This window comes from Arvicanthis niloticus, chromosome 2 (assembly GCF_011762505.2).
Source record: "Arvicanthis niloticus isolate mArvNil1 chromosome 2, mArvNil1.pat.X, whole genome shotgun sequence".
Lineage (NCBI taxonomy): Eukaryota > Metazoa > Chordata > Mammalia > Rodentia > Muridae > Arvicanthis > Arvicanthis niloticus.
Window position 1 is genome coordinate 107,408,719 of NC_047659.1, and position 26,894 is coordinate 107,435,612.

General features: G+C 38.4%; 3 protein-coding genes across 8 annotated transcripts in view; 1 reads left to right on the forward strand and 2 right to left on the reverse strand.

The window, feature by feature from the left end:
- Positions 1-149: 149 nt before the first annotated feature.
- LOC143441447 (uncharacterized) lies at positions 150-339 on the reverse strand. The gene has a single exon (XM_076929834.1). The coding sequence runs from the start codon at positions 337-339 to the stop codon at positions 187-189; it is 153 nt and encodes a 50-aa protein (XP_076785949.1). The 3' UTR covers positions 150-186.
- A 3,825-nt stretch (positions 340-4,164) lies between these two features.
- Positions 4,165-4,365, reverse strand: LOC143441446 (uncharacterized). Its single transcript, XM_076929833.1, has one exon. The coding sequence runs from the start codon at positions 4,363-4,365 to the stop codon at positions 4,183-4,185; it is 183 nt and encodes a 60-aa protein (XP_076785948.1). The 3' UTR covers positions 4,165-4,182.
- A 6,644-nt stretch (positions 4,366-11,009) lies between these two features.
- The window catches only part of Slx4ip (SLX4 interacting protein), a 151,738-nt gene continuing 135,853 nt past the window's right edge, over positions 11,010-26,894 (forward strand). Inside the window, exons 1-3 of one of the 6 annotated variants that reach the window (XM_076929831.1) lie at positions 11,010-11,795; positions 20,337-20,451; positions 24,959-25,016. Coding sequence is in view for 3 of the 6 variants with exons in the window: in XM_076929832.1 (XP_076785947.1) it covers positions 24,990-25,016 (27 nt within the window). In the remaining 3 variants the exon portion in view is untranslated. The remainder of the gene's footprint in view (positions 11,796-20,336; positions 20,452-24,958; positions 25,017-26,894) is intronic. The other 5 variants (XM_076929828.1, XM_076929830.1, XM_076929832.1 and 2 more) reach the window with 5 other exon arrangements.

The window sequence follows — 26,894 nt, forward strand, 5'->3', positions numbered from 1 at the left end:
AGGCAGCTTTAGTTTGTTCCCATGGTTTTCATTTTATTGCACTGTCACGTGTTTGAACATTAAAGACTTTCTAGGTATGAAAGTCTGCACATGCAACATTACCGGCTACAAAATCAAGTGGTTTTCAGACAATAACCAGCATAGATTAATTCAATGACATTAATAATCCCAAGTATTTATTTTGCGTCATTCTTCAATATTCTTTTGTTTGTCTCTGTACTGAGACCTCACAGACTCTTTTGCAACTCTCTGTATAAAGTATGTTCCAAGATGGACGCCTATGAAAGTCACTCCAGCCACAAGAAGCCAGTTCTTTCTAATCCAACTGGGGTTTTTCATTTCTTCTTTTATTATCAAGTTCAGATTTAAAGTTGCTTCTTTCTATAAGAAATTAAAAAATTTTTAGAATAATTCCAAAATATTTTATAGGTAGCAAGTTTAGTAATTTTAATACTCTGTTCCATTTTTAGAAAAAGAATTTTAACTATGACAAGCCTATGAGAATTGAGAAAGGGAATACAAAGGACTTGATACTCCTTTGCTTCTAGAAAACAAACGGCACATTAGAAAACTAAGGCTTTTTCACCCTTACCGACTAGTGTTCACAGTACTAGAAGATGCTCTGCACAATACAGGAAGACAAAGGTAAACACCAACCCAACTACAAACCCTTTGACCTACAATGCTGACGTGCTTACTTTATTGCTGGTGCACACATGTGAGTAAGCAAACACTATACTTATAGATTGAATTTTAGGTGCATTGCATGAAAAGGAACTCATGCCTGACACAGATAAAGTGGTCAATTACCCGAAAATACTGAACCTAGAGGAAAACCCAGTTATTCTGTTAGGAGATCATGGCAATAAAATGACTCCTACTGACATTCTCATAGATTAGAATCTTGTTCAGCCATCATCAGAGAAGCTTTCTCCCGTAGCAGATAAGGACTTATAGACTCACAAGTGAAAAATGTGCAGAGAATGAGAGACCTTGGAACACTTAATTTTAAATGGGAAATCTTCATCAACCCTTCCCCCTTAGGTCTTAGGGAACCACGTGGAAGAGGAGGTAGAAAGACTGCAAGAGCTAGAGGTGATGGATGACTCTAAGAAAAGTATCTTCCAGACACAGTGTACTGGCACACATAAACTCACAACTGTGGCAGTTTGCACAGGACCAAAACAAATGGGGTTCCAGCGCTAAGAAGTAGACACAAGCTCCCATTCCTAACCCAGAAGCTACCTCCAACTGACAACTGCCTTTAAAAGAAAAACTAGGTTTTCCCAGAGCTCCACAAACCACACATAAAGAAAAACCTCATGGCTAGCAGATGGCCAACACAAAAATAATTCATTGGTGTGCGTGTGTATTTTTTTTGTCTCATGTTTCATTTTTTAAAAACTTTATTGGTCTACTTTATGGCTTTTTACTTTATGTTTTTCTAGGTTTTGTTTATGTCTCTGCATGTTTCTTGTTCATTGTTTAGTTTTATTGTATTTTTTTGTTTGTTTGTTTTGAGAGAGAGAAAGCCTTAAGTTGGATGAGTGGGGAGATGAGGACGATCTGGGAAAGGAGGGAGGGAAAACCATGATCATAGTATATAAAAATTATTTTTAATTAGGAAAAAAAACACCAACCAACAAACAAAACCCCCCAAATCTAAGGCCTTGTTCTCCTAGGATCTTAAAAACAAACAAACAAACAAACATCAAAAAACAAAACCCACCACACTTTTATTTCTTTATTTGGTATAATTAAAAAAAAAATCATTGTTCAGCCTTGAAACTGTGCTTGAACAGGAATGTATTTAGATCAAATCCTATTTGTATATAACATGACAGTCAGATAGCTATGACAGTTAGTTTTAACTGTTAGCCTGACATATTCTAGAGTTACTGTGACGGGAAACTCAATGGGACAATTCTTCAATCAGTGAGAGACTTGCAGTGTGGGTGGTACTATTCTCTAAGGAGAGGATTCTAGGAAAAAAATTAACATTTATATACATATATATACATACATACACACACACACACACACACACACATATATATATATATGGAGAGAGGGGGTGGGGAGGGAATGAGTGTGTATGTAAACTGGGCATCAGTGCTCTGTGCTCTTGACTGTAGATATGAGGCTAGCCACTCCTGCCACCTTAGCTTCCCCACAATAAAGAAAACTGTAGCTTGAAATTATAAGCCGCCGACCCCTCCCCCCCATTACAAAAAAACATTCCCTTCCCCCTTAAGTTTGTCAGGATATTTTGTTAAAGCAACAGGAAAAGAAACTAAATCAGTAGTTGCTAGTTTTCCTACTGTATTAACTCATAAGCACAGTCTGCATTTAGTTAAACCAATCTGCAAAACAACTGTATTAGTATACAAACTTGCTTTACAGACAGGGTTAAAGTCAGAGTTAATTTTATACTTTTATCTATTACTCAACCATTTTCAAGCCCCTAGTTAACTAATGCTCTGTAAAATGCTGATCAGTGCCAATAAATACAAAAGCCCTAAAGAATGTCCTAGATGACCAAGAGAAAAGGGGGTCATGATTTGTCAGGTTCTATGCACTATACAATGTTTATCACATGCAGGTGGAGAAGCACACGTGCAGTGCAGTCTATATAAGCACAAGGGAGTTAAGTACATGCTGTGAGGCCTGACATCCTGACAATTTAACAAGACCAAGATTTAAGAATTATTTCAACGGCTACTTTAGATTCAGCAAAATCAGAACAACAGAAATTATTCTGATAAAATTGTATTCCTACTTCCTCCTCCGCCCCCCTCTCTCTTTTTGAGAAAGGGTCCCATGTAGCTCAGGCTAGCCTCAAATGTCCTATGTAGTCAAGGGTAACATTTAACTCCTGACCCTCTTGCCTTCTCTTCACAGATATGAGGATTACTGCATGCACCATCATACCCACTCTGATCTAATAACGTGGTTTACCATCCGAAAAGTTAGCACCAAATGTATGGTCCAGATTTTTCCTGAATACATGTCTGGTAGATTTTTTTTTTTCAGCTATAGATGACTGAAGAATAAATAAAACTTTGCCTTCTAAATCAAGAGAATTAATGTAAAATGTTTCTAAAATATGATTGCAGAGAACTTTCTCCTGAACAGAATTAGGGTCTTTTATAAAAATGACTCATTTTAGGCCTGGGGCATAATATACTCAAGCTGAGCTTTCCACCAAGCATACTACCAAAGACTACTTGGGTCACGTCAAAATTCAACAGCATAAGCACCAACTTAGAAGATACAAGAAGGGAAACTGAACACTACAAAAACGGTGATGGCCATGGAGTATACACTGTCTGCAAAACCACATGCTTAAATTGACACCACATATCCAAATTGTAAACTGCCAGAGCACTAATGCATTTGAAAAGCAGTTAGCATGTTCCTTTACCTTTTCTATATGCATTCTGGGGTGACTAATTGAGGAGGTAAAATTGAAGTAGAGAAGAAATGGCCCAGAATTTGAGCAGCATAATTTCTTTTCTAATTTTTCTAATTTTTTTTTTCTTTTCTAATTTCTTTTCTTTTGTGTCTTCTTTGAGCAAGAATACTAACAAGCTGAAAACAACACTCCTCACCCACAAAGAACCCTGAACCCCACCTCCTGGTGCCCTAGCATTCATATGCACTCTGAAAAGTTCCTAGAATTCCAAGCATCATACACTTGCAGAAAGTATCTGCAGCTGGCAAAAGCATGCCTCTGCTAGTGCAGGAGGCAAATCCTAGCTGCTGAGAGCCACTCGGAAGAAGCCCTGTATCTCCACACCTGAAATGAAAAGGAAAGCGCTTTCATACACTATTTCTGTGGTTTTTAAAGAAACTAAAATTCCAAAATTGTCACTATACAAATGTTTTGCTTTCTAAAACTTTTCAAATTTTGGAATTATGGATGAATGATTAGAGACTTGAATTATATAATCATAGCCTCTTGAATTTAGTGATTTCTATTCATAGAAAATTATTTTGAACTACAAATATGCCTACTTTTTTCTTAAAAAAAATGGGCTATTTGAATATATCTTAACAAAAACAATAACTTTTCAGTTTAGTCTTTTTCTTTCTATAGCACTATAAAGTTAAGTTCTAATCCTGGGAATTAATACATGCTTGACCAGATTTAATGGAACTTACCTGAAAACTGCAAGCTTGCTACTTCTCCTGGCTCTTTGGTGAACTTGCAAGCCCCAGACTATCCAGCTCAGTGGTATTGTCCTTAGGAATTTGGAAGACAGGGCTGCTTTTGATTTTGTGCCACCCCAAATGTATGAACCCTATTAAAGGTACCATAACAATCAGAACTTTGTACTCTCTCCAGAGGTTCTGAAAGCTCATAGTCTGATGACATCAGTAAACCTAAGAAAAGATTAAAGGGGAAAATTAAAATTAAACCAACCCCAAAACATAAACCGTCTCAAATCATGCCAACAAACACAAATATACATATACTGTATTTTAATGAAATACACTATATTTCAATGAAAATTCACTTATAGGCTGGACAAATGGCTCCATGGTTAAGAGCTCTTGCTGCTCCTGCAGAGGACCAGGGTTTGGTACCCAGCAACCACAAAAAACAGCCTATAATCATCTGTGACTCCAATTCCAGTGGATACAACACCCAGGTCTCTGCTGGCATCAAGAACAATGCAGTGTGCAGACTGATAATAAAGACAACTACTAATATACATATCTAAAAAATTAGTTGACTATAAAGATATTTTTCAAGCTAGGCTGTGGTGGTGCATACTTTTAATCCCAGCACTTAGGAGGCAGAGGCAGGTAAATCTGAGTTTGAGGTCACCTTAGTCTGCACAGTGAGTTCTAGGACAGCCAGAGATAGAGAGAAACCCTGTCTAGAATAAATGAAAACAAAACAAAACAAAACAAAAAGATAGTTTTCAAAAGTGAAGAATGAGCTTCTGTTTGGGAGCACTGACATAAAATTTCCACAATGTGATGAAGATGAACTCCTCAGAGTGGGTGACGACATTTGTCACAGATAAATGAGCCTAGTGCATCACATTGCATGTTCTGAGCCTGCCACAGATTCCAGAGGTTGACCATGGTCTCATGTTACTTGCCCTAAATCAGAGCATAAGTGTCTGTATCATTCATTTTGCTTAGATTAGCTAGATTAACTTTAGCTTGTTTTTACTATAGAACATTGCCTGAATGAACAGATATACCTCTACCTTGTTATGGTCTTTTGGACAAACATCCATAAAGGCCACGAAAAGACAACAATGGAATACACAATATTAGACCACAAGTATTTTTAAAATCTATTTCTTTTCTATGATGGCAACTCTCCCCCTTTCACTTCTGCATTAGAAGATTTTAATCTCTTCTATTTTCCAGTAAGACTTTAGTCAGGTTTTCTGTGATTGTTACATTCCCAAGCTAAAAGAAAATGCTTTGGTGGCAGAAATGTCAGTAAAGTGGAGAGAGGAAAAGCAATTATGTGTCCTAGAAAAATCCCAAACACTTGGGTTCTAGATATCAGATTACTCTGTTCCTGTAATAGTGCCAGTTTAAACAATTGTTTGATTATTTTCTAACATTTGAATATAGTTTTTTTTTGTTGTTTTTTTTTTTGGAAGAGATTCTTATTTTGCCTATGAGGTTTCCTGGGCGCCATCTGCTGGTTCTGGGCAGTGTGAAGAGTTCATTCTGCTTAAAATATATGGAAAAACAAAACACTCATGAAGAGAACACAAGCCAGGGTATTAGAATTGTTCCAGCTCTTATGCTTGGGACATCTGATATTCACTATTACTTTGTCTTTAATGAAAATGTTGATGTTGGAGCATTGTGAATTCCAATCACAAAGAACAGTTCTTTTAAAAATACTGTCCTTGTAAGAATAGTTCTTGTTATTTTCACCTTAAGCAACATTTCAAGTTTGGTCTTTAGTGTAGACACCAGGCACAACTGAAAACTGGCTAGAAGACAGGATCCGCACACCTTTAATCCCAGCACTTGGGAGGCAGAGGCAGGCGGATTTCTGAGTTCGAGGCCAGCCTGGTCTACAGAGTGAGTTCCAGGCCAGCCTGGGCTATACAGAGAAACCCTGTCTCAAAAAACCAAAAAAAAAAAAAAAAGAAAAAAGAAAAAGAAAAAGAAACAACCTTTGAAGAAATAGTTATGTCTAACTGGACTTAATCATTATGCATCATATGGTGCCTTATATATACAGTTTTAAAGGAAAGGAATCCATATTGTGCACATGCCTAACCTGTCCAGCATGGCAAAGAGAATAAGGATTTTCCCTTTCCCCATTTTCTAGATAACACCCTACAATGGCACTGATTTTGTTAGACTTTTCTAGTCTTGTAAACATACATACACCAAATTAAAACTAAACTTCTACTCCTGATGATCCAATGGTGTGCAATTGAGTTCTACAGTTTCCACTCTGTACAATCGTATTGCTTTCCTCACTCACCATTCAAGGACAGCTTGGTCAACATCTAAGTCAGGGGAATCTGTTGTCGATAAAGGTAATTAAAATCAAACAATACTGAAAGCCTTGTATGAGCGTGTCACTAACTACAAAGTCCAAAATACAATTGATTAGTGGCCAGGAAGTACTAACCTATGGCAGTCTGTGAGTCATTAGAAAGGACACAGTGATTTAGAGCTGTATCAGATGTCATCCACTCCATTTTGTTTTTTAATTATCATCTAATATTATTTTATCTGAATTAAAATTATCTGAATTGTCATCTGATCTAGGCACTGGTGTGGGGAGAGGGAATGAAAATTATGCAGATTGTTGTGGATTTAATGTCTAGTTGCTTGGCCCTCAGTGTGACAGCAGAGATTTTTATCTGTTCCTTGTCTGCTCTAAATCTTCAAAGGGCCAATTTTTACCCTTCATCCTTTTTGAGATTTTTCTTTTCTTCTACCTTTGTATGGGATATTAATACCCTCTATTTCTTGTCCATTCTGTAAAACTGTACTTGTTCTAGCTCTCATCTTAACCTTCCCCACTGTCTTATTCAAGCAAGTGGTACTTCTGTTATCTATGGTCCAGTCTCATTTGCTACCACACTGTCAGTTTCAACACTATTGGTCCCTCTCTTCTATGACAACCTACCACTCTTAAAGGTCATCTTCCGCTGTGCGCTTGTGACCATTTTTCTACACTATAAAAAACCAAAGGCCATCATCTCAGGACTAGGAATTACAAGAGAATCATTGAGAATCAGCACACATATCCAACATATATCTATATATAATTAAGAACAAAACAAGATTAAAAATACACTAAGCTATTCGACTCAGAAATCTGGATATAATATATTCTGTATTTCCCTTCAGTCTTCAAGACTGTCCACATCCCATCATTTCAAATGATCTTCCCAAGACATGGTCTAGACTCTTATGACCTCTAAATGACTTTCTTGTTTTGTGGTCTCATTATCAGTAGCACTCGTCACCTGGGAACTTAGTAGAAATGTAAATTCTCAGGCTGACCAACCACTGAAGCCAAAACTCCAGGGTAGTGTTAAGGAACATTTAATATAATTCTCAGGAAGTCCTAAAGCTGAGTTTGAAAGCAACTGTTCCAGTGGCCCCCAAAAGCCTCTATATTCCTAACTTACATAAAGAAATGGGGAGTCATGTTTCTGTTTGTTTGGAAGACTTCAAGTGACATTTCTGACTACAGGGTTAAAGTTTAATCTCTTATTACAGCATAGATAGGCCATCCAGATTTACTTTTCCCAATTAGTTTTCAGAAAATAGAGTAAATCAGGTCAATAAGGCTGAGTCATAAAGCAGTGACTTAAAGGAATGAGCTGTAGACTCCTACTGCCTGGACTTCAAATCTCCCCTTAATCCTCTTTGCAACTGTACTGCCTCAGCTGAGACACTGACAAGAGTACTAATGACTTCCATCTCAAAAACCTGCTGTACAATACACATTCCTGAAGCAGCCTGGACTCAGGGACAAGTAACTCCTGGTACTGTTTTTTGATCATCTGAAAAAGGAGGATGTGTTTTTCCCTTGCCTTTTTTTTTAAATTTGTTATTGTTGAGATTACATATGAGACACAGTCCCATGTAATCCGTACTGGCATTCATTATGCTAGACAGGAAAATAAAAATAAAATATTCAGATTCTCAAGAAACAGGTTTTGTGGTTTGGGGGGCCCTGTTTGGGTGTATATTTGTCTATAATCAGAACACATGGTGTTACAAGGTAGCTAACACTCAAGTGTGAAAGCCAGATAAGCTATGAAAGAAATAAGAAAACATTTAAGGCACAGAAAAGCTGAAAAGACAGAATGGATGTCACTTATGTTTGTCTGATGACAGTTAATAAAGAGTTGCCAAGTGATCAAATGTGCAAGGTTTTGGATACCTGATCTGCACATACAGAAATGTTAAGCAATAACAAAAGCTTTGAGCAAACAAGACAATCAACTTTAACCTCCATTATAAATTAGTTATCTTCAGAAAATCAGTTCCCGCCTTGATCTCATAACCTATCACATTATAATGATTATTCTGCGTTTTTATAACACTACAATGCAGGCGTGGGTTAAATGCTGACACCTTTTAGCTCTTACTGCTACATATGCATAATTTCTAATGCACAGAAGTAGGCACCTCCAGAAACTCCTGCTTGAGTGATGTGATTATATAGCTAATCTTTTGTTTACAGCTTACAAAATTAGGAAAATTCTGTATCGATCCAAATGTCTCTAGTGTTCATGCCAATTTTCTCTTGAGGTATGAGTGGAATTACTTTTATTCAAATGCTCATTTTCTGTCGACATATGCAGGCAATATCATTAGACTAAGGAAACTATTAAGGTGAATAAGCAATGGTGCTTGTTCTTTATGGCAAGACAAAATAAAGAAGGGGATGAACTTACTAATCCACGATTGAACACTGTATAGGAGCAAATGTAAACTAACTGCTTCATGTCTCACTTGTTTTTCACAATCATACTTCTCTATTTCCTCTGAATTGCAATGTTTTTTAGTCAGTATTTTTAATGTTTAGTTAACAGCCATTTACCAAAGGGGATGTGGCAGCCACTTGTTTTGTTTCTCTGCTTTATTCTCATTGTAGAACAGAAACTAGAGGATCTTGGCTTTCTTAGTTCCTCACAGGGTGGCTGATTATGACAGAAGATGAGTAGGGGTAATTTCTATTTCATAAAGAGGACATTTTCGTATTCTATATTGCTGAATCTCCATACTTTGATAATGTATCACACACAAACTAGTAAATAACAATAACGAACAACCTCCAGACCACCTCACATAAAAACTGTTAGTAGTTGCTTATTTGGGGGTAATCTCTCTATGGCAGGTGGTACCTGTTTGGTATCAACAGACACTAACCAGACTCTGTTTGATGCAGTGCCTGGGTCTAGAAGTTCAGAGAATGAGGGGAAAATGCAAGAGATGATGAGAGATACATAAATCTCAGAAACTGCCTGCCTACCTGACCAGAGGGTAATGCTCCAGAATGACAACTGTTTTTTTGCTTGCCTTGAGTAGTTTAGGCTGCTTATTTCTCCCAAGGTGTCAACTCCCAGCTTTCTTAAGATGCTAGCAACTCTAAATAAGGTGTACCTTAAAGATATTTCCGGTTCCTGTAGCATTATGGGCCTGGTATTTCAGTCACAATTCTTGTGCATCAGCTCTTTCTTCGGGTGTCACTTATCTGCACTTGCTCTGAACACTCAATCTAAAACTTAACTTTCCTCCACGATTAACTATTTTCTAGGACTTGTCACTAGACTACCAGCTCCAGGTGGGAAGAACCCTGACAGTCTAGGTCACGGATAGATGAAATAGTGTCATATATACATCAAGTGACAAAAAGAAAGCAGACAACAAGAGCAACAATACAAAAACAAAACAAAACAAAAGCCCCAAAAAACAAAACAAAACCCATTTTTCTTTTGAGACATCAAAAGGATCCTGGAAGATGAACACGATCTCAGAGATTCCTCTCATGTCAGATGTGCTTGGACTTCTTCGGTATAGTCAAAAGCCCGAATACTGTTTCTGCTCTCTCAAAGTTGACATGTCCATGATGCCAGCAGCTCTATTCTGTACTGACGTGTTTCGGGCAGCACCCACGTCCTTAACAGTTCCCGGTGAACCGGCACCTCCCCGTGAAGAATGGAGGAGTTCCGGGTTGCAGGTGGAAGGCGACCAAACAGGTGACCCCCTTCCCCCGCGACCCTTTCCCAGAAAAGCTTCTCCATTCAGTTGACTGTGCAGGTGAGTTTGAGGAAGCTCTATTCCAACTCGACCTGATACTAGCCACTCCTCGTCACTCACACTCGCCCCACCATCAGACAGTCTCATCCTGAAGCTACTCTGAAAGCAGGCCTTGGGCCAGGCGCCTTGGTATTCCCGCCCCCAAATACCCTTGGCCGAGGCTACTCGCGACCTTCCCGTGTGGGGACGCGGCGGGGCCGCAGATGGCTTCTCCACCGGCGGCTTGGACCCTCTCACCTGCCCACCACCAGCTGCACGTCGCGGCCAGGCCGCCTTCGGCACCAGAAGCCAAAAAACCGCGCCTGCACAGCCACCAACCACGCAGCGTAGCGCCACCACCTATGCCCTGCGCGGCAAAAAGGCGCATGCGCAACTCCACGCGCATCCCTCCCCCTCTTTTTCCGGGGTTTGCGTGAAGCTCCCGCAAAGAAAAACTACGGCCTTTACCGGAAATCTTACGGGCCGACGTGTATTCTGCCTATGAAAACTACCAAAACTGAAAAGGGTTACAAACACATCACAGCACCAAGAAGATGACAGAGCTTGCGGCTCTCTGCTCTGGCAGGTATTTGTAGAATGAATGAAGCCGGCTCTGACCAATCACAAGGCGTCTTGTTCTGTCACTCAGTTGTCAATTCCCACCTCTCTCAGGACCTTCTAAAGTGGCTCCGCCCTGCCGTCCCCGAATGACGTCGGAGATTGGGCATGCGTAGTCAGAGTCTGTCGCCATGCGGGAAACTTCCGCCCAGTCTAGGAGCAGGGTTGGCAGAAGTCGAGAGTCTCCAATTCAGTGCCGGATCCGGTTGGTTAATTTCCTTGGTTTTGCCATTATTTTTCCTTTTTCAGAGATAAGTTTTTTACTCTTTTGAACCACCCGAAGTATTATGAAGTTTTGTTTAAACATATTTTAATTAGCTTTTCTCTGGCACTGTGATAGTCACCTTTATTTTTCAACCTTTCTTTTAGTCTTCCTCATTAAAATATTTTCTACACGTGCCCTATAAGTTTTGTGATACCACGGAAAGTACAGCTTTTGTTGGTGGTGTTGTCCATCACTACATATGGTTGACCTACAGTGATACTTTATCTGCCAATCGTATTCATGGCATTTCCAGACTCTTTAAAAAAAAAAAAAAAAATCCGCTTTGGCCTCCATTTTTATTTTGGTCTCCGTTAACACTTTGATATCATCGACGGAAGCCATTTTTCGTTTGGGCAGTTCCTTCTGGCTATTCCAGTACCTTATCTTATGGCTTCGCCGCCATCGTAGGTCCTGGCACCGGCTTCCAACGTTGTGAAGTCGGTCATGCCATCTTGTGTTTGGGCGCTGGTTGCATTCTCTGGCGCGCAAGGGGACACTGGGAAACGGGAAGTAAGCCAAAAGCTTCTGAAGCTTGGTCTGCCGCCTTTTTAGTCGTTCAGAGTTTTCACATCCAGGTACTAGTCCACCAGTGACCCTGGACAGTAACAAAGCATATAAAGCCCGAACCCACCTCCCGCCACCATCATAGGTAAGAACATGATACTTCTGACAACCTAGCTGTTCCCTCAGTTGGACTGAACTGTTTGCCCATCTTATGTACCACTACGTATTTTTGTTTTGGATTTTGGGACTTTCACTTTTTCTCTTAGGTTTTCCTTCTCTTTCCATTAGAATTGTTAAACACTAGGGTGAAGAGAGACCGAGGCTTAAAGGGGCAATAATGTTGAGGGAATTTCCATAGAATAAAATAGCCAAATGGATGGAATAGCAAATTTTATCATTTTAACAATTGTATGGCTTTCTGCATCTATAGAGGTAAGTCTAGCTCCCAGAGGACTTTAAAATGTGATGTAGTTTGTGTTTGTATAGTCTTTTCATTCATTCATTCATTCAGTCAGTCAGTCAGTGCATTTGTGGAATATATAGCTAGCTTTGTGTTGTAAAATATAGAAGTAAACTTAAAAACAAAACAAAAACTAAATTCTTTTTAGTTCACTGGCTTTGACAGATACTAAGCTGGGACCAGGAACATAATGTTCTCATGTTTCTTTGCACTGCTGGACAAGCAACTTCTTGTTCTCACTTCTATTTCTTGGGTACTGTATATAACCATATTTGTAAGTTAACAGGCTAAGATTCGAGTTAGTACGGCCTTGCTGCTCAGGGTAGTCATCTACCAGCCGGGTCAGCATCTTCTGAGAGCATGGTACTTGGAATGAGTAGAAGTTGCACTTGGGCACAATATAATATTGATTTGCAAACTTTGGACTGTGGCTTACCTTAGCTTTTTGTAGCATGGGGGTTTCTTCTGTGTCTTCCTGTATGAGAAATCAAAATCAGGAGTTCTCAACCTTGGCTGCCATGACAGTCACCTGGGGAGCTTCTAAACCAGACTTCAGACCAGTTGCAGATGGAAATAGAGACTCTATGTGGAATTTAGATGATACTAAGGTATTTGAGACATTTATGTTTTGCATGCTGTTAGGAGTAAGATTGCTTTTCACCTTCTCTGTTGGTTTTACTTAAAATACCATGGAGACAGGAAGGAATATTAGATTGAGAGTGTGGTGAACCAGCTTCCCAGTGATTGGTTACCTTGTCAACCAGCTTCCCAGTAATTGTTACTTTGCCATATATGTCTTTTTCTCAGTGTATTAAGTGGGAAAGAAGAATGAACATCATTTGTTTTACTGAGTCTCACATGAATGTTTTCATTGTGGATATGCATGCTTTATGAGTATGAAGGAAAAAATTATTCCACTGAAATGTTGCTTGTTTGCAGTTTTTCTAGTGCTACTACTAAGGGTAGTGATGGAGTGTGGATGGGTAAGAAAATCAGTTCTGAAACTGTCCTCCCTGGCTTCATATCCTACTTCATTCACTTACCATCTCCAGCTCTGATATCTAAAAGATAAGTACCCACCCTTGTACTTTAGTTTCCTAACTTGTGAGGTAGGACCCCAGTGAGAGTTGGGTAAGTTAATACAAGAAATGTGCTTCTTAAGTACCTGGCATGGGCTGGAGAGATGGCTCAGCAGTTACAAGCCATGTCCTGTTCTTCTAAAGAATCTGAGTTTAGTTCTTAGCACCTATGTCAGGCAGTTGAAAGTTGCCTGTAACTTCAGCTTCTTGGGGACTGAAGGTGTCCGGTGCCTACACTCACATGTCCAAACCTGCACACAGGCACACCCCCATATATATAATTTAGAAAAATAAAAATCCTTTAAGATGTACCTGGCATATAGTAACAGCCATGAAAATATTAGCTACAGCTGTTTTCATTATATTATAATTAAAAGTTTGGATTATTAAGATTTTATTTATACATTCCCATGACTGCAATTCTTTGGCTTTCTACTTTGTGCATCTATTTGAAAAAGAAGATTGGCCAAACATATTATCCAAGGTCAGGAAGATGAATTTTAAATACGTTTTTTTAAATCAAAAGATCTCCTTTTAAACATAACCTTTTTAACATAAAATTGCAGTGCAAATAACATTATTTAAAATGTACTGTGTGGTATGTTTTACATATATACACCTGGTGAATCATCATCACAATCAAATAATGAACATATCCATCACCCTCAAAAGTTTGGTCGTGTTCCTTGGTAATTCCACTAGCTGCTGTTTTCTAGGCAATGGATGACCTATCAGTATAAACAAGCATTTTCTAGATTCTTATTTCAAAGGAATCTTGTACTACATGCCTTTATTTCCAGGGGTGGAGGGTGTAATTATTTTGAGAACTATCTTTGTTATATTGGTAGCTCATTTCTTTTTTTCCTCCTACTTTTTTATTTTGCGGTGGTGCAGATTGAAGGCAGGGCTTAGTGCTTCTTAGGCAAGTGCGTTATCACAGCTACCGCCACAGACTCTTCAGCCTGTTTGAACTGCTAACTGCTATCAGTGTGCAGCTACACAGTCATTGGTACAATTCACTAGCTGATAATCATTGAGATTTCGTTTTCAGTGTGCTCATTTTCATGGAACTATGTTCTTCTCCAGCTTATTTGCATTGAAAAAAAAAGTCATTTAAAAAGTTATTTAGTGCTGTCTATATACAATGAAACCAGAAGAGCATAGTGGTAAAACATTTTGTGTTGAGATTTTACCTTTCTCTTATATAGTTTATGTCTTAATTTTTTTTTATGAATAGGTTATAACATTTTAAACATGCAAAATGTGTGGCTGGAGAAGTAGCTCTGTGGTAGAGTTCTTGCCTAATATACATGTGGTCCTGGGTCCAACCTGCAACTCTGTATTAAAAACAAACAAACAAACAAAAAACCCAAGAAAAATCAGTTCTCAGGATTGAACCTTTTACTTGCTAGGGAAATGCTCAATCACTGAGATATTATTCTAGCCACACTCCTCTCCCCCCAACATTGTAGTTTTGAAACAGTCTTATTAAGTTGCCTAGGCTAACTTATAATTTTTCTCTATCAGTTTCTCAAGTAGCTGGGATCATAGGCTTGGCCACCTGGATTATTTATTTTTATTCATTTCTTAAGTTGTGTGTATACATATAAGTATGTGTGTTGTTAAGTGTGTGTGAGTGCAGGTGCCAACATAGCTCTGGACAGGGTGTTGGATCTCCTGGAGTTGGAGTTACAGATGCTTGTGAGTTGCTGAGATAGGTGGGGACTTACTGATATATGTCCAGTGCAAGAGCAACAAGGAGTCTTACTACTGAGACATTTCTCTACGCCTAGGATTGATATGTATATGTCTAATCATTTAATCTCCCCTAAATCTTTAAAGTTTACTTTGACTATATTACTTTAGGGATTTTTGGACAGTAATCCATGTACATTAGAGACCCAAGAGATATCAAAGGAGAGATTTACAAAGCCAAACCAGAGACATCCCAGAGCTCCCAGAATACCACTAATATTTTAAGGTTTAGTGTCTCTGCTATGGAAAAATGGCCCATCAGTTGCTTTTAATAGTACTGACCCCCTCTGTGTTAAAATAAACTAAAGCTGGCTTAAAATTGGATTTGATTTATGTTAATATGGTGGCAATATAAAATACAGCTTTTAAAGTATCTTGGATATAAAATTTAATTTATATCACCATTTTGATTTATTCTCTAGAAAAGATTAATATTTTGTAATTAAAAATCTTTTAAATTGCCATGCTATAAAAAAGGTTTAGCTTCCTGAGTTTTGACTCATGTGTGGAGTTACATAACCACCACCAAAATCATGCTATAGGCCATGACAGTCACCAGCCTCTATCTCCCACCCAACAGTTCCTACCCAATTTCTCCAGCTATCCCTCATGTCGTTCTGTCCTTCAACTCTTACCAACCAGTGAACCAATGGTATATTCTCCAACTGAAACAATTTTTGCACAAAAAGATTAGATTTTAAAAAGCGTATGTTAATGATTATCAATCAGAATGCCTTTTGTTTGTTTGTTTCAATGAAGGTGATTGAGAAATAGTAATTATCAGAATGGGCTTTAGGTTATAAAGTAAGTTGCATGATGTCTGCTTGTACATTAATGGGTCTGTTTAAGACTAATCTTCCTCAGAGATTCAGGCACAGAGCCAGTTATTGACATATATCCCCTCAGAGCTACTATTTCATGGAAAGACCACACAGACTTGAATAGACTCAGGCTCTATGAAAAGGCAGCATTTAGAAGGCTGTGCTTTGCTAGAGTCTGAAGACATGATTGGAGTGCATGAGGACATCTATGTGTGTGCTTCTGATAATGGATCAGTGATAATAGGTGTGGACTATCAGTTAAGCATCCCATGCAGGGTTTGCTTTGCTGGAAGAGAGGTCTAGATCTTGAGTCTTGTGATTGGCATGACTGTCGAGTGACAGAAAAGTAGAAGCTGTACTTGGGTATGACCCTATTACAGTATTTCAACATCTGGTCTACATTTAATAACAAAGGAAAGGAAAAATTAGATTTTTGTTGTTTGAATGATTCTTTCTTCCATTGTTGATGCTTGTTTTGATTTGGTTTATTCTAAGCATACTAGGCATTCAAGGTTGGTTCCTAAGACATAGGAACAGCAAATTCTTTTTTATGCTGAGGTTGTTTTTTAACCTTTATCTAAGTTGTCACTGGTAAGAGGGTTTTTGTTGTTGTTGTTATTGTTGTTGTTTTTGTTCAACTGTCACTCATTGACCTTTTACTTATTTGACCTTAAAGTATGTTTCTGGGTATGAGTTTAATAATAACAAAAGTGCATTCAGTGCAACAGTGATGGTTTCCTATGTTTTTTTTTTACTATAGCTGTAACATCAGAAATCCTAGGCCCCTACTCTTTTCTGTTCTACTCCCACAGCTGGAGAGCTTTTTAAGATTATAGAAGCACAATCATTCGTTAGATAACATTTGAAATGGAGAGGATAGAAACCTAGAGTTAATATTTGGCCTTTGAAACTGGGGTGACTGCTTTGGAAAGCTGTCACATGGGCCAGAAATGCTGAAGGAAAGACAAATGAGGATTTTACATTGCCCTAGATTTTCCCACAGAATAATCTAGAAGGTCACTGACTTTCTTTATTGGAGTTTATCTCTGTTCTGTATTTAAATGACAGGAAAATCATGTGATATTGTCTAATCAGCTTCTATTCCTTCCCCAAATTAATTTTCCTAAGAAGCTTAGGCTGTTTGCCTCCCTGTCAGTACACACATGCAAGCACATGAGTTTTGGTGGTGCTGCACATTATCCACGTATCTTCTTTGTGAAGGAATGCTTGTTTTCAGTTTAGAGAAAGTGGGCTCAGGAATGCAGAATATAGGATGATTGCATTTGTAAGATTTATGATGTGCTGTAATTCCTCTATGGGCTTATGTAAAGTGTATGGTTTCCATGAACTTGGAAAATCCACCTTTTTGGAGATTGTCCTGGCTTTTATAAAACTTGTCAAGAAAATAAAGATGCCAGTGCCTTTTGGCGTTAATAGATGGCTCTGTGGCAAAGGTTTTTTGATATTAGTGCTTGAAACCCTAAGCACTGGGCTGACTGCTCTTGCAGAAAAGTTGTTTCCAAGTTTACAACTTAATTTTGAGGCTAATATCTTTTCTATTCAAATCAATGTTAGAACATCAGTATTTTAAAAACAGGAACAATGGAAAAACAATGCAAGGCTACACTGAAATGGACGGAATTTTAACCAGATGTCTGATCTGTTGTCCATTTAATTTTTAAATTTATATCTATTTATACTTTTTGGTGGTTTCAGGGTTTTAGAGCTGAGGATTAAATCCAGAGGCTTTCCCATGTAAGGCAAACCCTGACCACATTCCTGTCCTCTGTGTACCTTACTCCCAGCATAAAGCACTAGGATCTATGTATGAATCATAGCTCTCTCAGCCGTCACTCTAGTGTACGTTAAGTATTTAATTCAGTATTTATTAAACTGCTTTTTTGCAAAAATCTGTTCAGAATACTTTGACTTCCTTTAGAAAGATTTAGTGAAGACTGGAATTGGGGACAATAAAACTTCATTGGATAAATGGATATAAATATAATATGCTATATTAATAGCATATAGCAACTGACTGTTAGACAGTAAGAGTTGATTAAGCAAACTTCTGTTGTATACTTGTGTTCATTTCTTTAAAAGAACCTGAAAAGACTTTGTCTTAGGAAGCTTACAGTTAGGTAAGGGAAAGACTCCAGGGTCCAGGGTTATATGGCATCTAGTGAGCTGAGTATGAGAGTAGAAGTGTAGCTGTGGCCCAGGGAGAAACAGTTCAATCAAAACAGTCCCAAAGGGCTCCAAGGAACAGGTGGCCCCACTGTTGGATGTCGGACTATCGATAGGATGGTACTTTAGGAGAGAAAAGACCATCCTTCAGTTTGTGTGGGAGGAAGTAGAAGTTCCTAGAGCTCCATCATCAAAGACATTTGCTACGGAATACTTTGCTAAATTCTCTTCCTTGAAAGAATTTGTATTCTGGCATTATTTATTCCTTGACCTACCATTCTTTTTAGGATGGTAGAAGCCTACAAATAGAAGAAACCTTGGGGGTCACCTTGCTTAATGAGAGCTTATTTTCCACCATCCTGTGAATCAGCAGTACTTTAGATGTGTGGCCTGCACTTTGTTTCAGTCTCAGTAGGTAGAGGTGCTGAAGCATAGGCCTGTCACTCTCTGTATCTCACAAGGTAGCAGGAAATGGGAGATTCCAGGAAATGCACGCGCGCGCGCACACACACACACACACACACACACACACACACACACGGGGGCGGGGGAAAGGGGAAGAGAGAGAGAGAGAGAGAGACCCATACACAGAGACAGATAGAATCTGAGACTGAGACACCCTTTCTCACCCCCTGTATTGGCTGGTTTTGTGTGTCAACTTGACACAAGCTGGAGTTATCACAGAGAAAGGAGCTTCAGCTGAGGAAATGCCTCCATGAGATCCAGTTGTAAGGCAGTTTTTCAATTAGTGATCAAGTGGGGAGGGCCCATTGTGGGTGTTGCCATCCTAGGGCTGGTAGTTTTGGGTTCTATAAGAAAGCAAGCTGAGCAGAAGCAAGCCAGTAAGTAACATCCCTCCGTGGCCTCTGCATCAGCTTCTTCTTCCTGACCTGCTTGAGTTCCAGTCCTGATTTCCTTTGGTGATGAACAGCAGCGTGGAAGTGTAAGCTGAATAAACTCCTTCCTCCCCAACTTATTGCTTGGTCATGATGTTTGTGCAGGAATAGAAACCCTGACTAAGACACCCCCATACAGAGAATCTTTGCCTGAACTCTTTTTAGCTTGTGGTCTGCCAGCCTCTATGATCTCCCTGAAAGATTTCAGTTACTAATGGGGTGGAAGTCAGGCATACAGTGTAAAGTTGGGCATCCTCATGGGATGAGAAAGGCCATGTAGAGTTAGAAAATTAACTACACATACTTCATCCTTGGTCAAGCCCTTGCTGACAGAACTGTATCCGTTCTCCATCTAGTGGATCTGTTAGAAGATTTGTAAGGATCTCTCTAGTGGGGATCTTTTAAGAGTTTAGCTGTGTTAGTCAAACATGAATTGATGTATTTTAGAGGACTGATTTTATATTTATCAGGCCCAAATAATGGAATTTTAAAGATTTAAAGTTTTTGGGATAGTTAGTATAAATTTCCACCTCCCTGTAAGTTTTTTTTCATTTACATCTATTTATAAATGAAAATGCTTAAGATGAAGATAAACATAGTCATCCAGATGGTGGACATGAAGCTGGTTATACTTGCTTATGCTTCTTGAAATTTTAGTACTCTTGAGGCTGAAGCACAAGTTTCAGGAGTTAAAGGATATCCTCAGCTACATAGCTAATTTGATGCTACCCTAGGTTACATGGTGAATTTGTGGTTATTCTTGACTACATAGCAAGATCCCATCTCTGAAAAAAAAATGAAAAAAGAAGAAAAAAGGAGAAGGTAGGTGAAGATATTTTTGTCTACTAAACTATTAGAGTCTATTTAGCTAGGTGGTGGTGGCACATGCCTTTAATCTAAGTACTTGAGAGGCAGAGACTGGTGGAACTCTATGAGTTCCAGGAGAGCCAGGACTACACAGGACTTTCTCTAAAAGCTAAAAAGAAAAAAAAAATTAGAATCAAATTTTATCAGGTTCAAAAAATCATCTAATCTATAAATAGAGTATATATAACCAGATAGTAATTATGAACACTCATTGGGGACCACATGTTTGTTACTTTGTGTGTGTGTGTGTGTTGTAAATGTGCATAAGAGTAGGGTCTTTATGCAGAGGCCAGAGGAGTCGTTTCTGCTTTAGCCCTTGACATGTGGACTCTCCATGGTTTCAGTTATACTAACCAGCAAGCTCCTTGGTTCAATCTTTCTCTGTCATCACAGCAGTGGAGTTATAGGCCCACACCAACTTTTGTCTGTCTGTATTCCCATGGGACCTGGTGATTTGAACTTATGCTTATACTGCAAGCATTTTTACCCACCAAGCCATATACCCAATACTAAAATATATTGTTGAAACAATTTCACCTGTTTCCATTTGACTTTATGAAATGCAGCTACTAGAGACTTCTAAATTGCATTTGTTGCTAACATTACATTTCTGTTGGATACCAGGGTTCTACAGTTATTGTGGACAGAATTTCAGAAGACAGCTAGTCCCCCCCACAGCTTATGGATAGTGCCTTTCCTACTTCACTTCATCATATTAGCACTCTACCTTGTTCTTCAGGTTGGTACAGACTTTTAACTCTTAAGGATCAGGTTGACCAAAATGATGGACTGGGTATTAGGACTATCTTGCACCTCACTGGTACAAATTGGCATAATTATGCTCTAATTGTATTTTGAGAGAAAAGTTTCATTTTAACAGGAAGGGTGATGTGTAGGAGGAGCTAAGGTAGGAGGAGTACTGAGAGGAAGAAAAGGAGTAAGAAGAGGAGGAGAAGAAGGATAGGAGAAGCTAGGTGATGAAAGAGAGAAAGAGGGGGGAGACAGGGAGGCAGATATTCATGTATCTCCACCAGTCAAAGATAGTTGTTATATCTAGGTCGGTCAGTGGGTTACACCTCTGATTGAACAATTCCAAACTTATAACGCTTATGATTAACATTATTTAAAAAAAAAAAAGTATAAATGCAAAAAGGAAAAGGGGGCATGGGATAGGGGTTTTCTAAGTGGGGGGGGGGAATGGGGAAAGGGGATGGTATCTGAAGTGTAAATAAAATATCTAATAAAAAAAAGAAAAAAAAAGGATCAGGTTGACGTTGGTAAATAACTTGCCATTGTATTTCTGCTTTATTGTGACTTATTATTGATCCTAGGCTTTGGTTTTAGAATATTTTATGAACATCAGAGATATATATTTTTGCACACTTTGAGTTTTAGTCCCTAAACAGCATGGAAATCTATTCCTATGAGCATACGATGTGGTCAGCATATATTGTTTAGTCAAGACTCAGTGTTTACTATCATGACTATAAATGTTAGTCATAACTGAGCTGTGTGTTCAGTACTCTTTGCCTTTGGGCCACAGATCTTATTTCTGCTAGAATCAGTAATGGCTTCTTACTCAGAATCTTAGATTTCCATGTGCCTGCCTAAGTCAGTCTCATGTTCTTTACCATTTGTCTGACATTCATTGCCATAACTGTGGATCTGACAGGATGTGCCGTTCTTGGAACCATGAGCCCTGCCTATCTTTTGCAGCGGCTCCCTTTGTGTGTTCAGCACCAGGATCTGCTTTCAGGATCCTTAGCTTGCCTCAGCCTTGTCTCTTGGCTCTCTGTTTCTTGCATCTTCCTCTTTCTTGGTTAATTGCCTCATTTGAGCAAAGCACACATGATTGTTTCCTGAGAAAGAATACACAGGCCACAACAATTTTAAAGAAGTTGTGTGTCTATATATGTCTGATTTATTTCTTTATGTTTAAAGGCAACTGGAAGTTGGAAAGAAATACTCAGAACACTGAAGGTATTTCTCCCTTGTTTTAGAACTTCCAGGGCTGGTATGTACAATTTAGATCAAATTCTGGCACCTAATCAATCCTATGTGTTCTTTGTCCTGGTTCCAACTTGTTTTCTTTCTATTCAAAATTTCTTTATGAAATATAACAAAAATGTTTTTATTTTCATCTTATTTTTTTGTGCTAAATGTTCTGTATTGTCCATTTAATTCTGTCTTATCTTTTCATTGTTTTCATTTTTGCTGAAGTTTCTGAGAAATTTACTCAACTGTCCAGCTAGCTTTTCTAGTAATGCTTTTCCATTTTACCTATCACAGCTTTGGTTTTTTTTTCTTTTTTCCCCCTAAAAGTTCTCTCTCATTTAGGTTTTTGTTTGGCTTCGTTGTTTGGATTTCTTTCATGCTAGGATCTGGGTGGGTGACTTCTGGTTTATACTTGAGCTGGAACATTGAAATGCTGACTATGACATGAAACCATGGGTCTCATGGCAGTGGACTTCATTTTACTCCCATCTGTCTAGCTGCTTCCTGGGGAACCTCAGATGCCTTTTTGTGTGTGTGTGTGTGTGTGTACTTCATGTTTTCATCAGCCCAGCCCAGTTCCCTAAATGTGGATTTTCATTTTAGATCATTTAGGTAGGATATTAAACATGTGACTTAGAAAGTCTCAGCTTGTAAACATCCCCTAGTTTCTTTCTGTGTGTCTTTAGTAGAATTACCTACAAGTTTTTAATTTTCTAGACTAGAGATCCTTTGATTTGATAAAGGGAATTATTTTTCCTTTTAATGACAAACAATATACCACATCTCTATGTTTTAGTTATTTTGAATGATGCTGTTGTGAAACTCCTCTGTTTTGTTTTTTGTTGTTGTTGTTGTTGGTTTTTTTTTTTTTTTTTTGTTAGAAATAATGCTTTTATTTGTCTCTGGTATATTCTGGTCATCTGACAACGCTAACATTTTTCAGACCTATGGAAAAAAAAGCATTGTTGAAAACATTTTACATTCCCACTGGGAATGCATGAGAATTCTAGCTTACATCTTGTGAGTACCTTGTATTGTTTCTGTTTTGATTTTAGCCATCTGTGAGAATATAAAGTGAGTGACATTTTAGTATAGTTTTAATTTGTATTTCTTTAATAGCTACTGGTAGTACTGTTTCACATGTGTTTATTGACAATTTTAAAATCTTTGAAGAAATGTTTAAGTCTTTTGCCCATTTTAAAACTATGATATTTCATTGTGTTTTGTTTTATAGGGATTCTTTGTATATTTTGGATGTGAATTCCTTATCAGTTGTATGATAGACATATATTTTCTCTCATTCTATGAGTTTGTGCTGGCTCTCATAAGGAGATGGCTCAGTTGGTCAAATGCTTAATGTACAAACATGAGGACTTGAGTTTGGATCTTAGATACCATCATACATACTGAGGCTCGTGGTACAGGGTCTGTAATCCCAGTGCTGGGGAGGCAGAGATAGCTGGAAGAGTAGAGCTCCCTGGCCTAAGCTACTTGAGTCTGTTAACTCCAGGTCAATGAGAGTTCAAAAGATAAGGTAGAGAGAGATTGGCGGAGACTTCCTTAAGACTTCCACACTTGTGTCCACACATGTCCAGAGGAGTGCAGACACCCCACACATACCTCACACACAAATCAACAGTAAAAAGTTAAAATTTTAAAAAATTGGCCGAATAAATGGTTGTGAAAATGTAAAATCCAATTATGCCACCAACCTCCTGAAAGTTGTTTATTATTTGTAGCCCATTTTTTTTGTATATGTGTATATAAGAAAGAGGAAAGGAGAGAGGGAGACAGATGAGGGAGAAAAAAGGAAGAGAGAGAGACAATTCTCTCTATGTAAGAACAAGTTATTTGTGAAGAAAGCAGTTTGATTTCTTCCTATTCTTTTGAATAAAAGTTGCAAGAGAAGACATTGTTTTTGCTCATCTTTGTGTGAGGATATAGTTACTCATGTCTAATTCTAGCTATGGGTTTTCCTCTTTAAAAGTATTATATTAATTGTTACTATTATTTGGTTGTGTGTATGTGAGGGGGAGGGGGCGAGGGAAGGAGAGAATATAGTGTCATGTGCATAGCACAGCATGTGTTCAAAAGTCAGAGGATCAACTTTTTTCTTCTCTTATTTTTATTCTTCACTTCTACATTATATCCCAACTTTAGTTTCCCCTCAGTACATTCCTCCCAGTCCTAACTCCTCCCCACCTTCCCTCTCCTCAATTTTTCTTCCAAACAAACAAAAACCAAAACCAAACAAACAAACAAAACCAAATAGCAGGCCTCCCAGAATATCAACTGAACATGGTATAACAAGTCACAATAAGACGAGATACAAACCCTCACATCAAGGCTAAATGAGACAACCAAGTAAGAGGAAAAGGATCCCATGTGCAGGCAAAAGGACAAAGATTTACGCAAGTCCCACTGTTAGGAGTCCCACAAGAACACCAGACTAACCAACCGTAATGTACGTGCAGAGGACCTAGCTCACATTGAGAGACCCTGCATGCTTGCCTTTTCAGTCTCTGTGAGCCTCCATGATCACTGCTTAGCCGATTCTCCTGTTGTCCTTGTTCTCTCTGGCTCCTACAATCCTTTCTCCCCCTCTTCTGTGGGGTTCCCCTGGCTCTGCCTAGTGTTTGGCTGTGGGTCTCTGCATCTGCTCCCATCAGTTGCTGAATAATACTTCTCTGATGACAATTGGGCTGTATATCAATCTATGAGGATAGCCAAATATCATTAGGAATTATTTCCTTGACTTTTTTTTTTTTTTTTAACCAGTTGTGTTAGATTTTATACTGGGTTTCTTGGACTGTTCTGACTCCAGTACTTGACCTCCAGGCAGTGTCAGGCGTAGGTTCCCTTTCCTGGCATGGGCCAGAGGACAGCTTCTAAGAGTTGGTACTTTCTTCTTTCTGTGCATTCTGTGAGTCAAATTCTATGATTATATGATATGTGCTGATTACTTTTTAGATGTTAAAGCCACCTTTACATTCCTGGAGTAAATGTGACATGGTTGTAAAATTTGGTAGAGTACTGTAGGGAAGCTATCTGAGTGTGTGCATTTGTTTCTGGTCAGTTTGTAGATTATCATATTAGATCACTGTATAATATTTTGGTTAAGGACGATTAGAATTAAAATTTTATCTTACACTTATTACTGTTATTTTATTAAGTCAAATCTTTTATAAAACACCTCTCCAAAATGATATGTTGATATATCTAACTATAACATTCTTTTTTCTTCTCTGCAGGTTCTATACCTCATGTGGAAATCGGTAAACCATGGCGTCTAAGAAATTTGCTATTAAAGTAAGTAATGCTCAGTTGCTGCCTTTAAAAGGTCACTCACCTTCTCTTGAATGAATTTTGATGTTCTTTAGTTGATCTGTACTGTTTAAATTTACAATTATGGAAATTTTAAGTAGATAACATCAAAATTTTAAGAAGAAATGGATGAGAAAAGTTATAATTATTAGACTTATAAGGGAGTCTTTGTTTAAAACCTTTTATTTAGGATCCTTTTTGGATATAACTCTGTTCTCAATGTTAATAGCAATCACTCACACTGAATGTTCAAGACTTCTGAGGATAACAGTATAGGCCAAAAATCAAAGGAGTAGGGAATGCTGTTGGATCTGAGTACATCTGAGAGAGTGCTCCTGATTGGCTTCTGCTTCCTCAGCCTTCATTGTCAGCTTAACACACAGTAGAGGCATCTGAGGAAGGCCTCAGTGAGGAGTCCCTGGATTAGATTGGCCTGTGGCTATATCTAAGAGAAGGGTGTTGTTTATTTATTGATGCAGGGAGTCCTCAGCCCACTTTGGGCAGCTCTCTATTCCTAGTCAGGTGGTCCTGTCTAGGTAGTGGTCCTGGGCTAAGAAGGTGATGTAAGTATGAACATGTGAGTGAGCCTTTGAGAAAGCTAATGGGCAGGCCAACAAGGAGTATTCCTCCATTGTTTCTGCTTCAAGCTCCTCCCTCAAGTTCAGGCCCTGACTTCCCTCAAAGATGGGCTGTTAATTTTGAGTTGTAAACTAACCCCTCAACTCCTTGCCTCCCAAGTTGCCTTTGTCCAATGTGTTATCACAGCAACAGAAGGGAAACTAGAACAGCTGATACCTTTCATTTTTGTCTTATAGATACTCCTTCTCTTTCCATTAATAGTAGAGCTGAGACCTTCTTAGCTATTGAGTGATAAAGGATTCTATGTGAAGAAGGTCAGTGGAAGACATGATAAATACTTTATTTGAGCTCTTGGAGATAATTTAATATATATTGGCTGTTCTCTTAGTTGTGTGTAGAGGTGTTATCTTACATAGCAATTAAAACCACCTAGGTAGACCAATAAGATGGCTCATCAGGTAGAGGCACTTGGCACAAAGCCTGATTGATTGATCCTCAGTTGTACTCCTGAGACCTACCTACATGGTGGTGGGAGAGAACCAATTCCTACAGGTTTACTTTTTGCTTGCACACATACAAATGCATGTAATAATTAAAAATAACAACAATAACAGGGTAAATTCCAGTATTTAATTGACCAGATTGTGCTGGAGAGGTGGCTTAGAGGTGAAGAGCACTGGATACTCTTCCAGAGGTCTTGAGTTCAATTCCCAGCAACCACATGGTGGCTCATAACCATCTATAATGTTATCTGGTGCCTTCTTCTGACCTGTAGGCATACATGCAGGCAGAGCACTCTATGTATAATAAATAAATCTTTAAAAAAATAATTAACTATGAAACAATATATTATTATTTTATCTTAGCTAAATCAGAGCTTATTTAGTTTACTAATGTATTTATAATTTCATTGTTTACAATTACTTCTGGGATGCATGTACCCTTGAGTAAAGGTGTCTAAGTGGAGAACATTCATTATTTGTTTATAAAAATGTATCTTGATTTTCCTCTAGACTTCTAGAGTCTAGAAAGATATTAAGTTGTCTTTAGAATGCTAGTTTGAACATAATTTTAATGAGTAGCAAGATTCTGTCTCAAAAGACAAAAGTAAATAAGTGTCTGGTGATATGTGACATTAATTCTAGCACTCAGGAGGCAGAGGGAGGTAGTAGACATCTGTTAGGTTGGGCTAGCCTTGTCTACATAGTAAGACCCTCAAGAAAGAGGAGAGAAGGGAGGGGCCGAGGAGATTGATTACTGGCTTAAAATAATAACTTAAAAAAA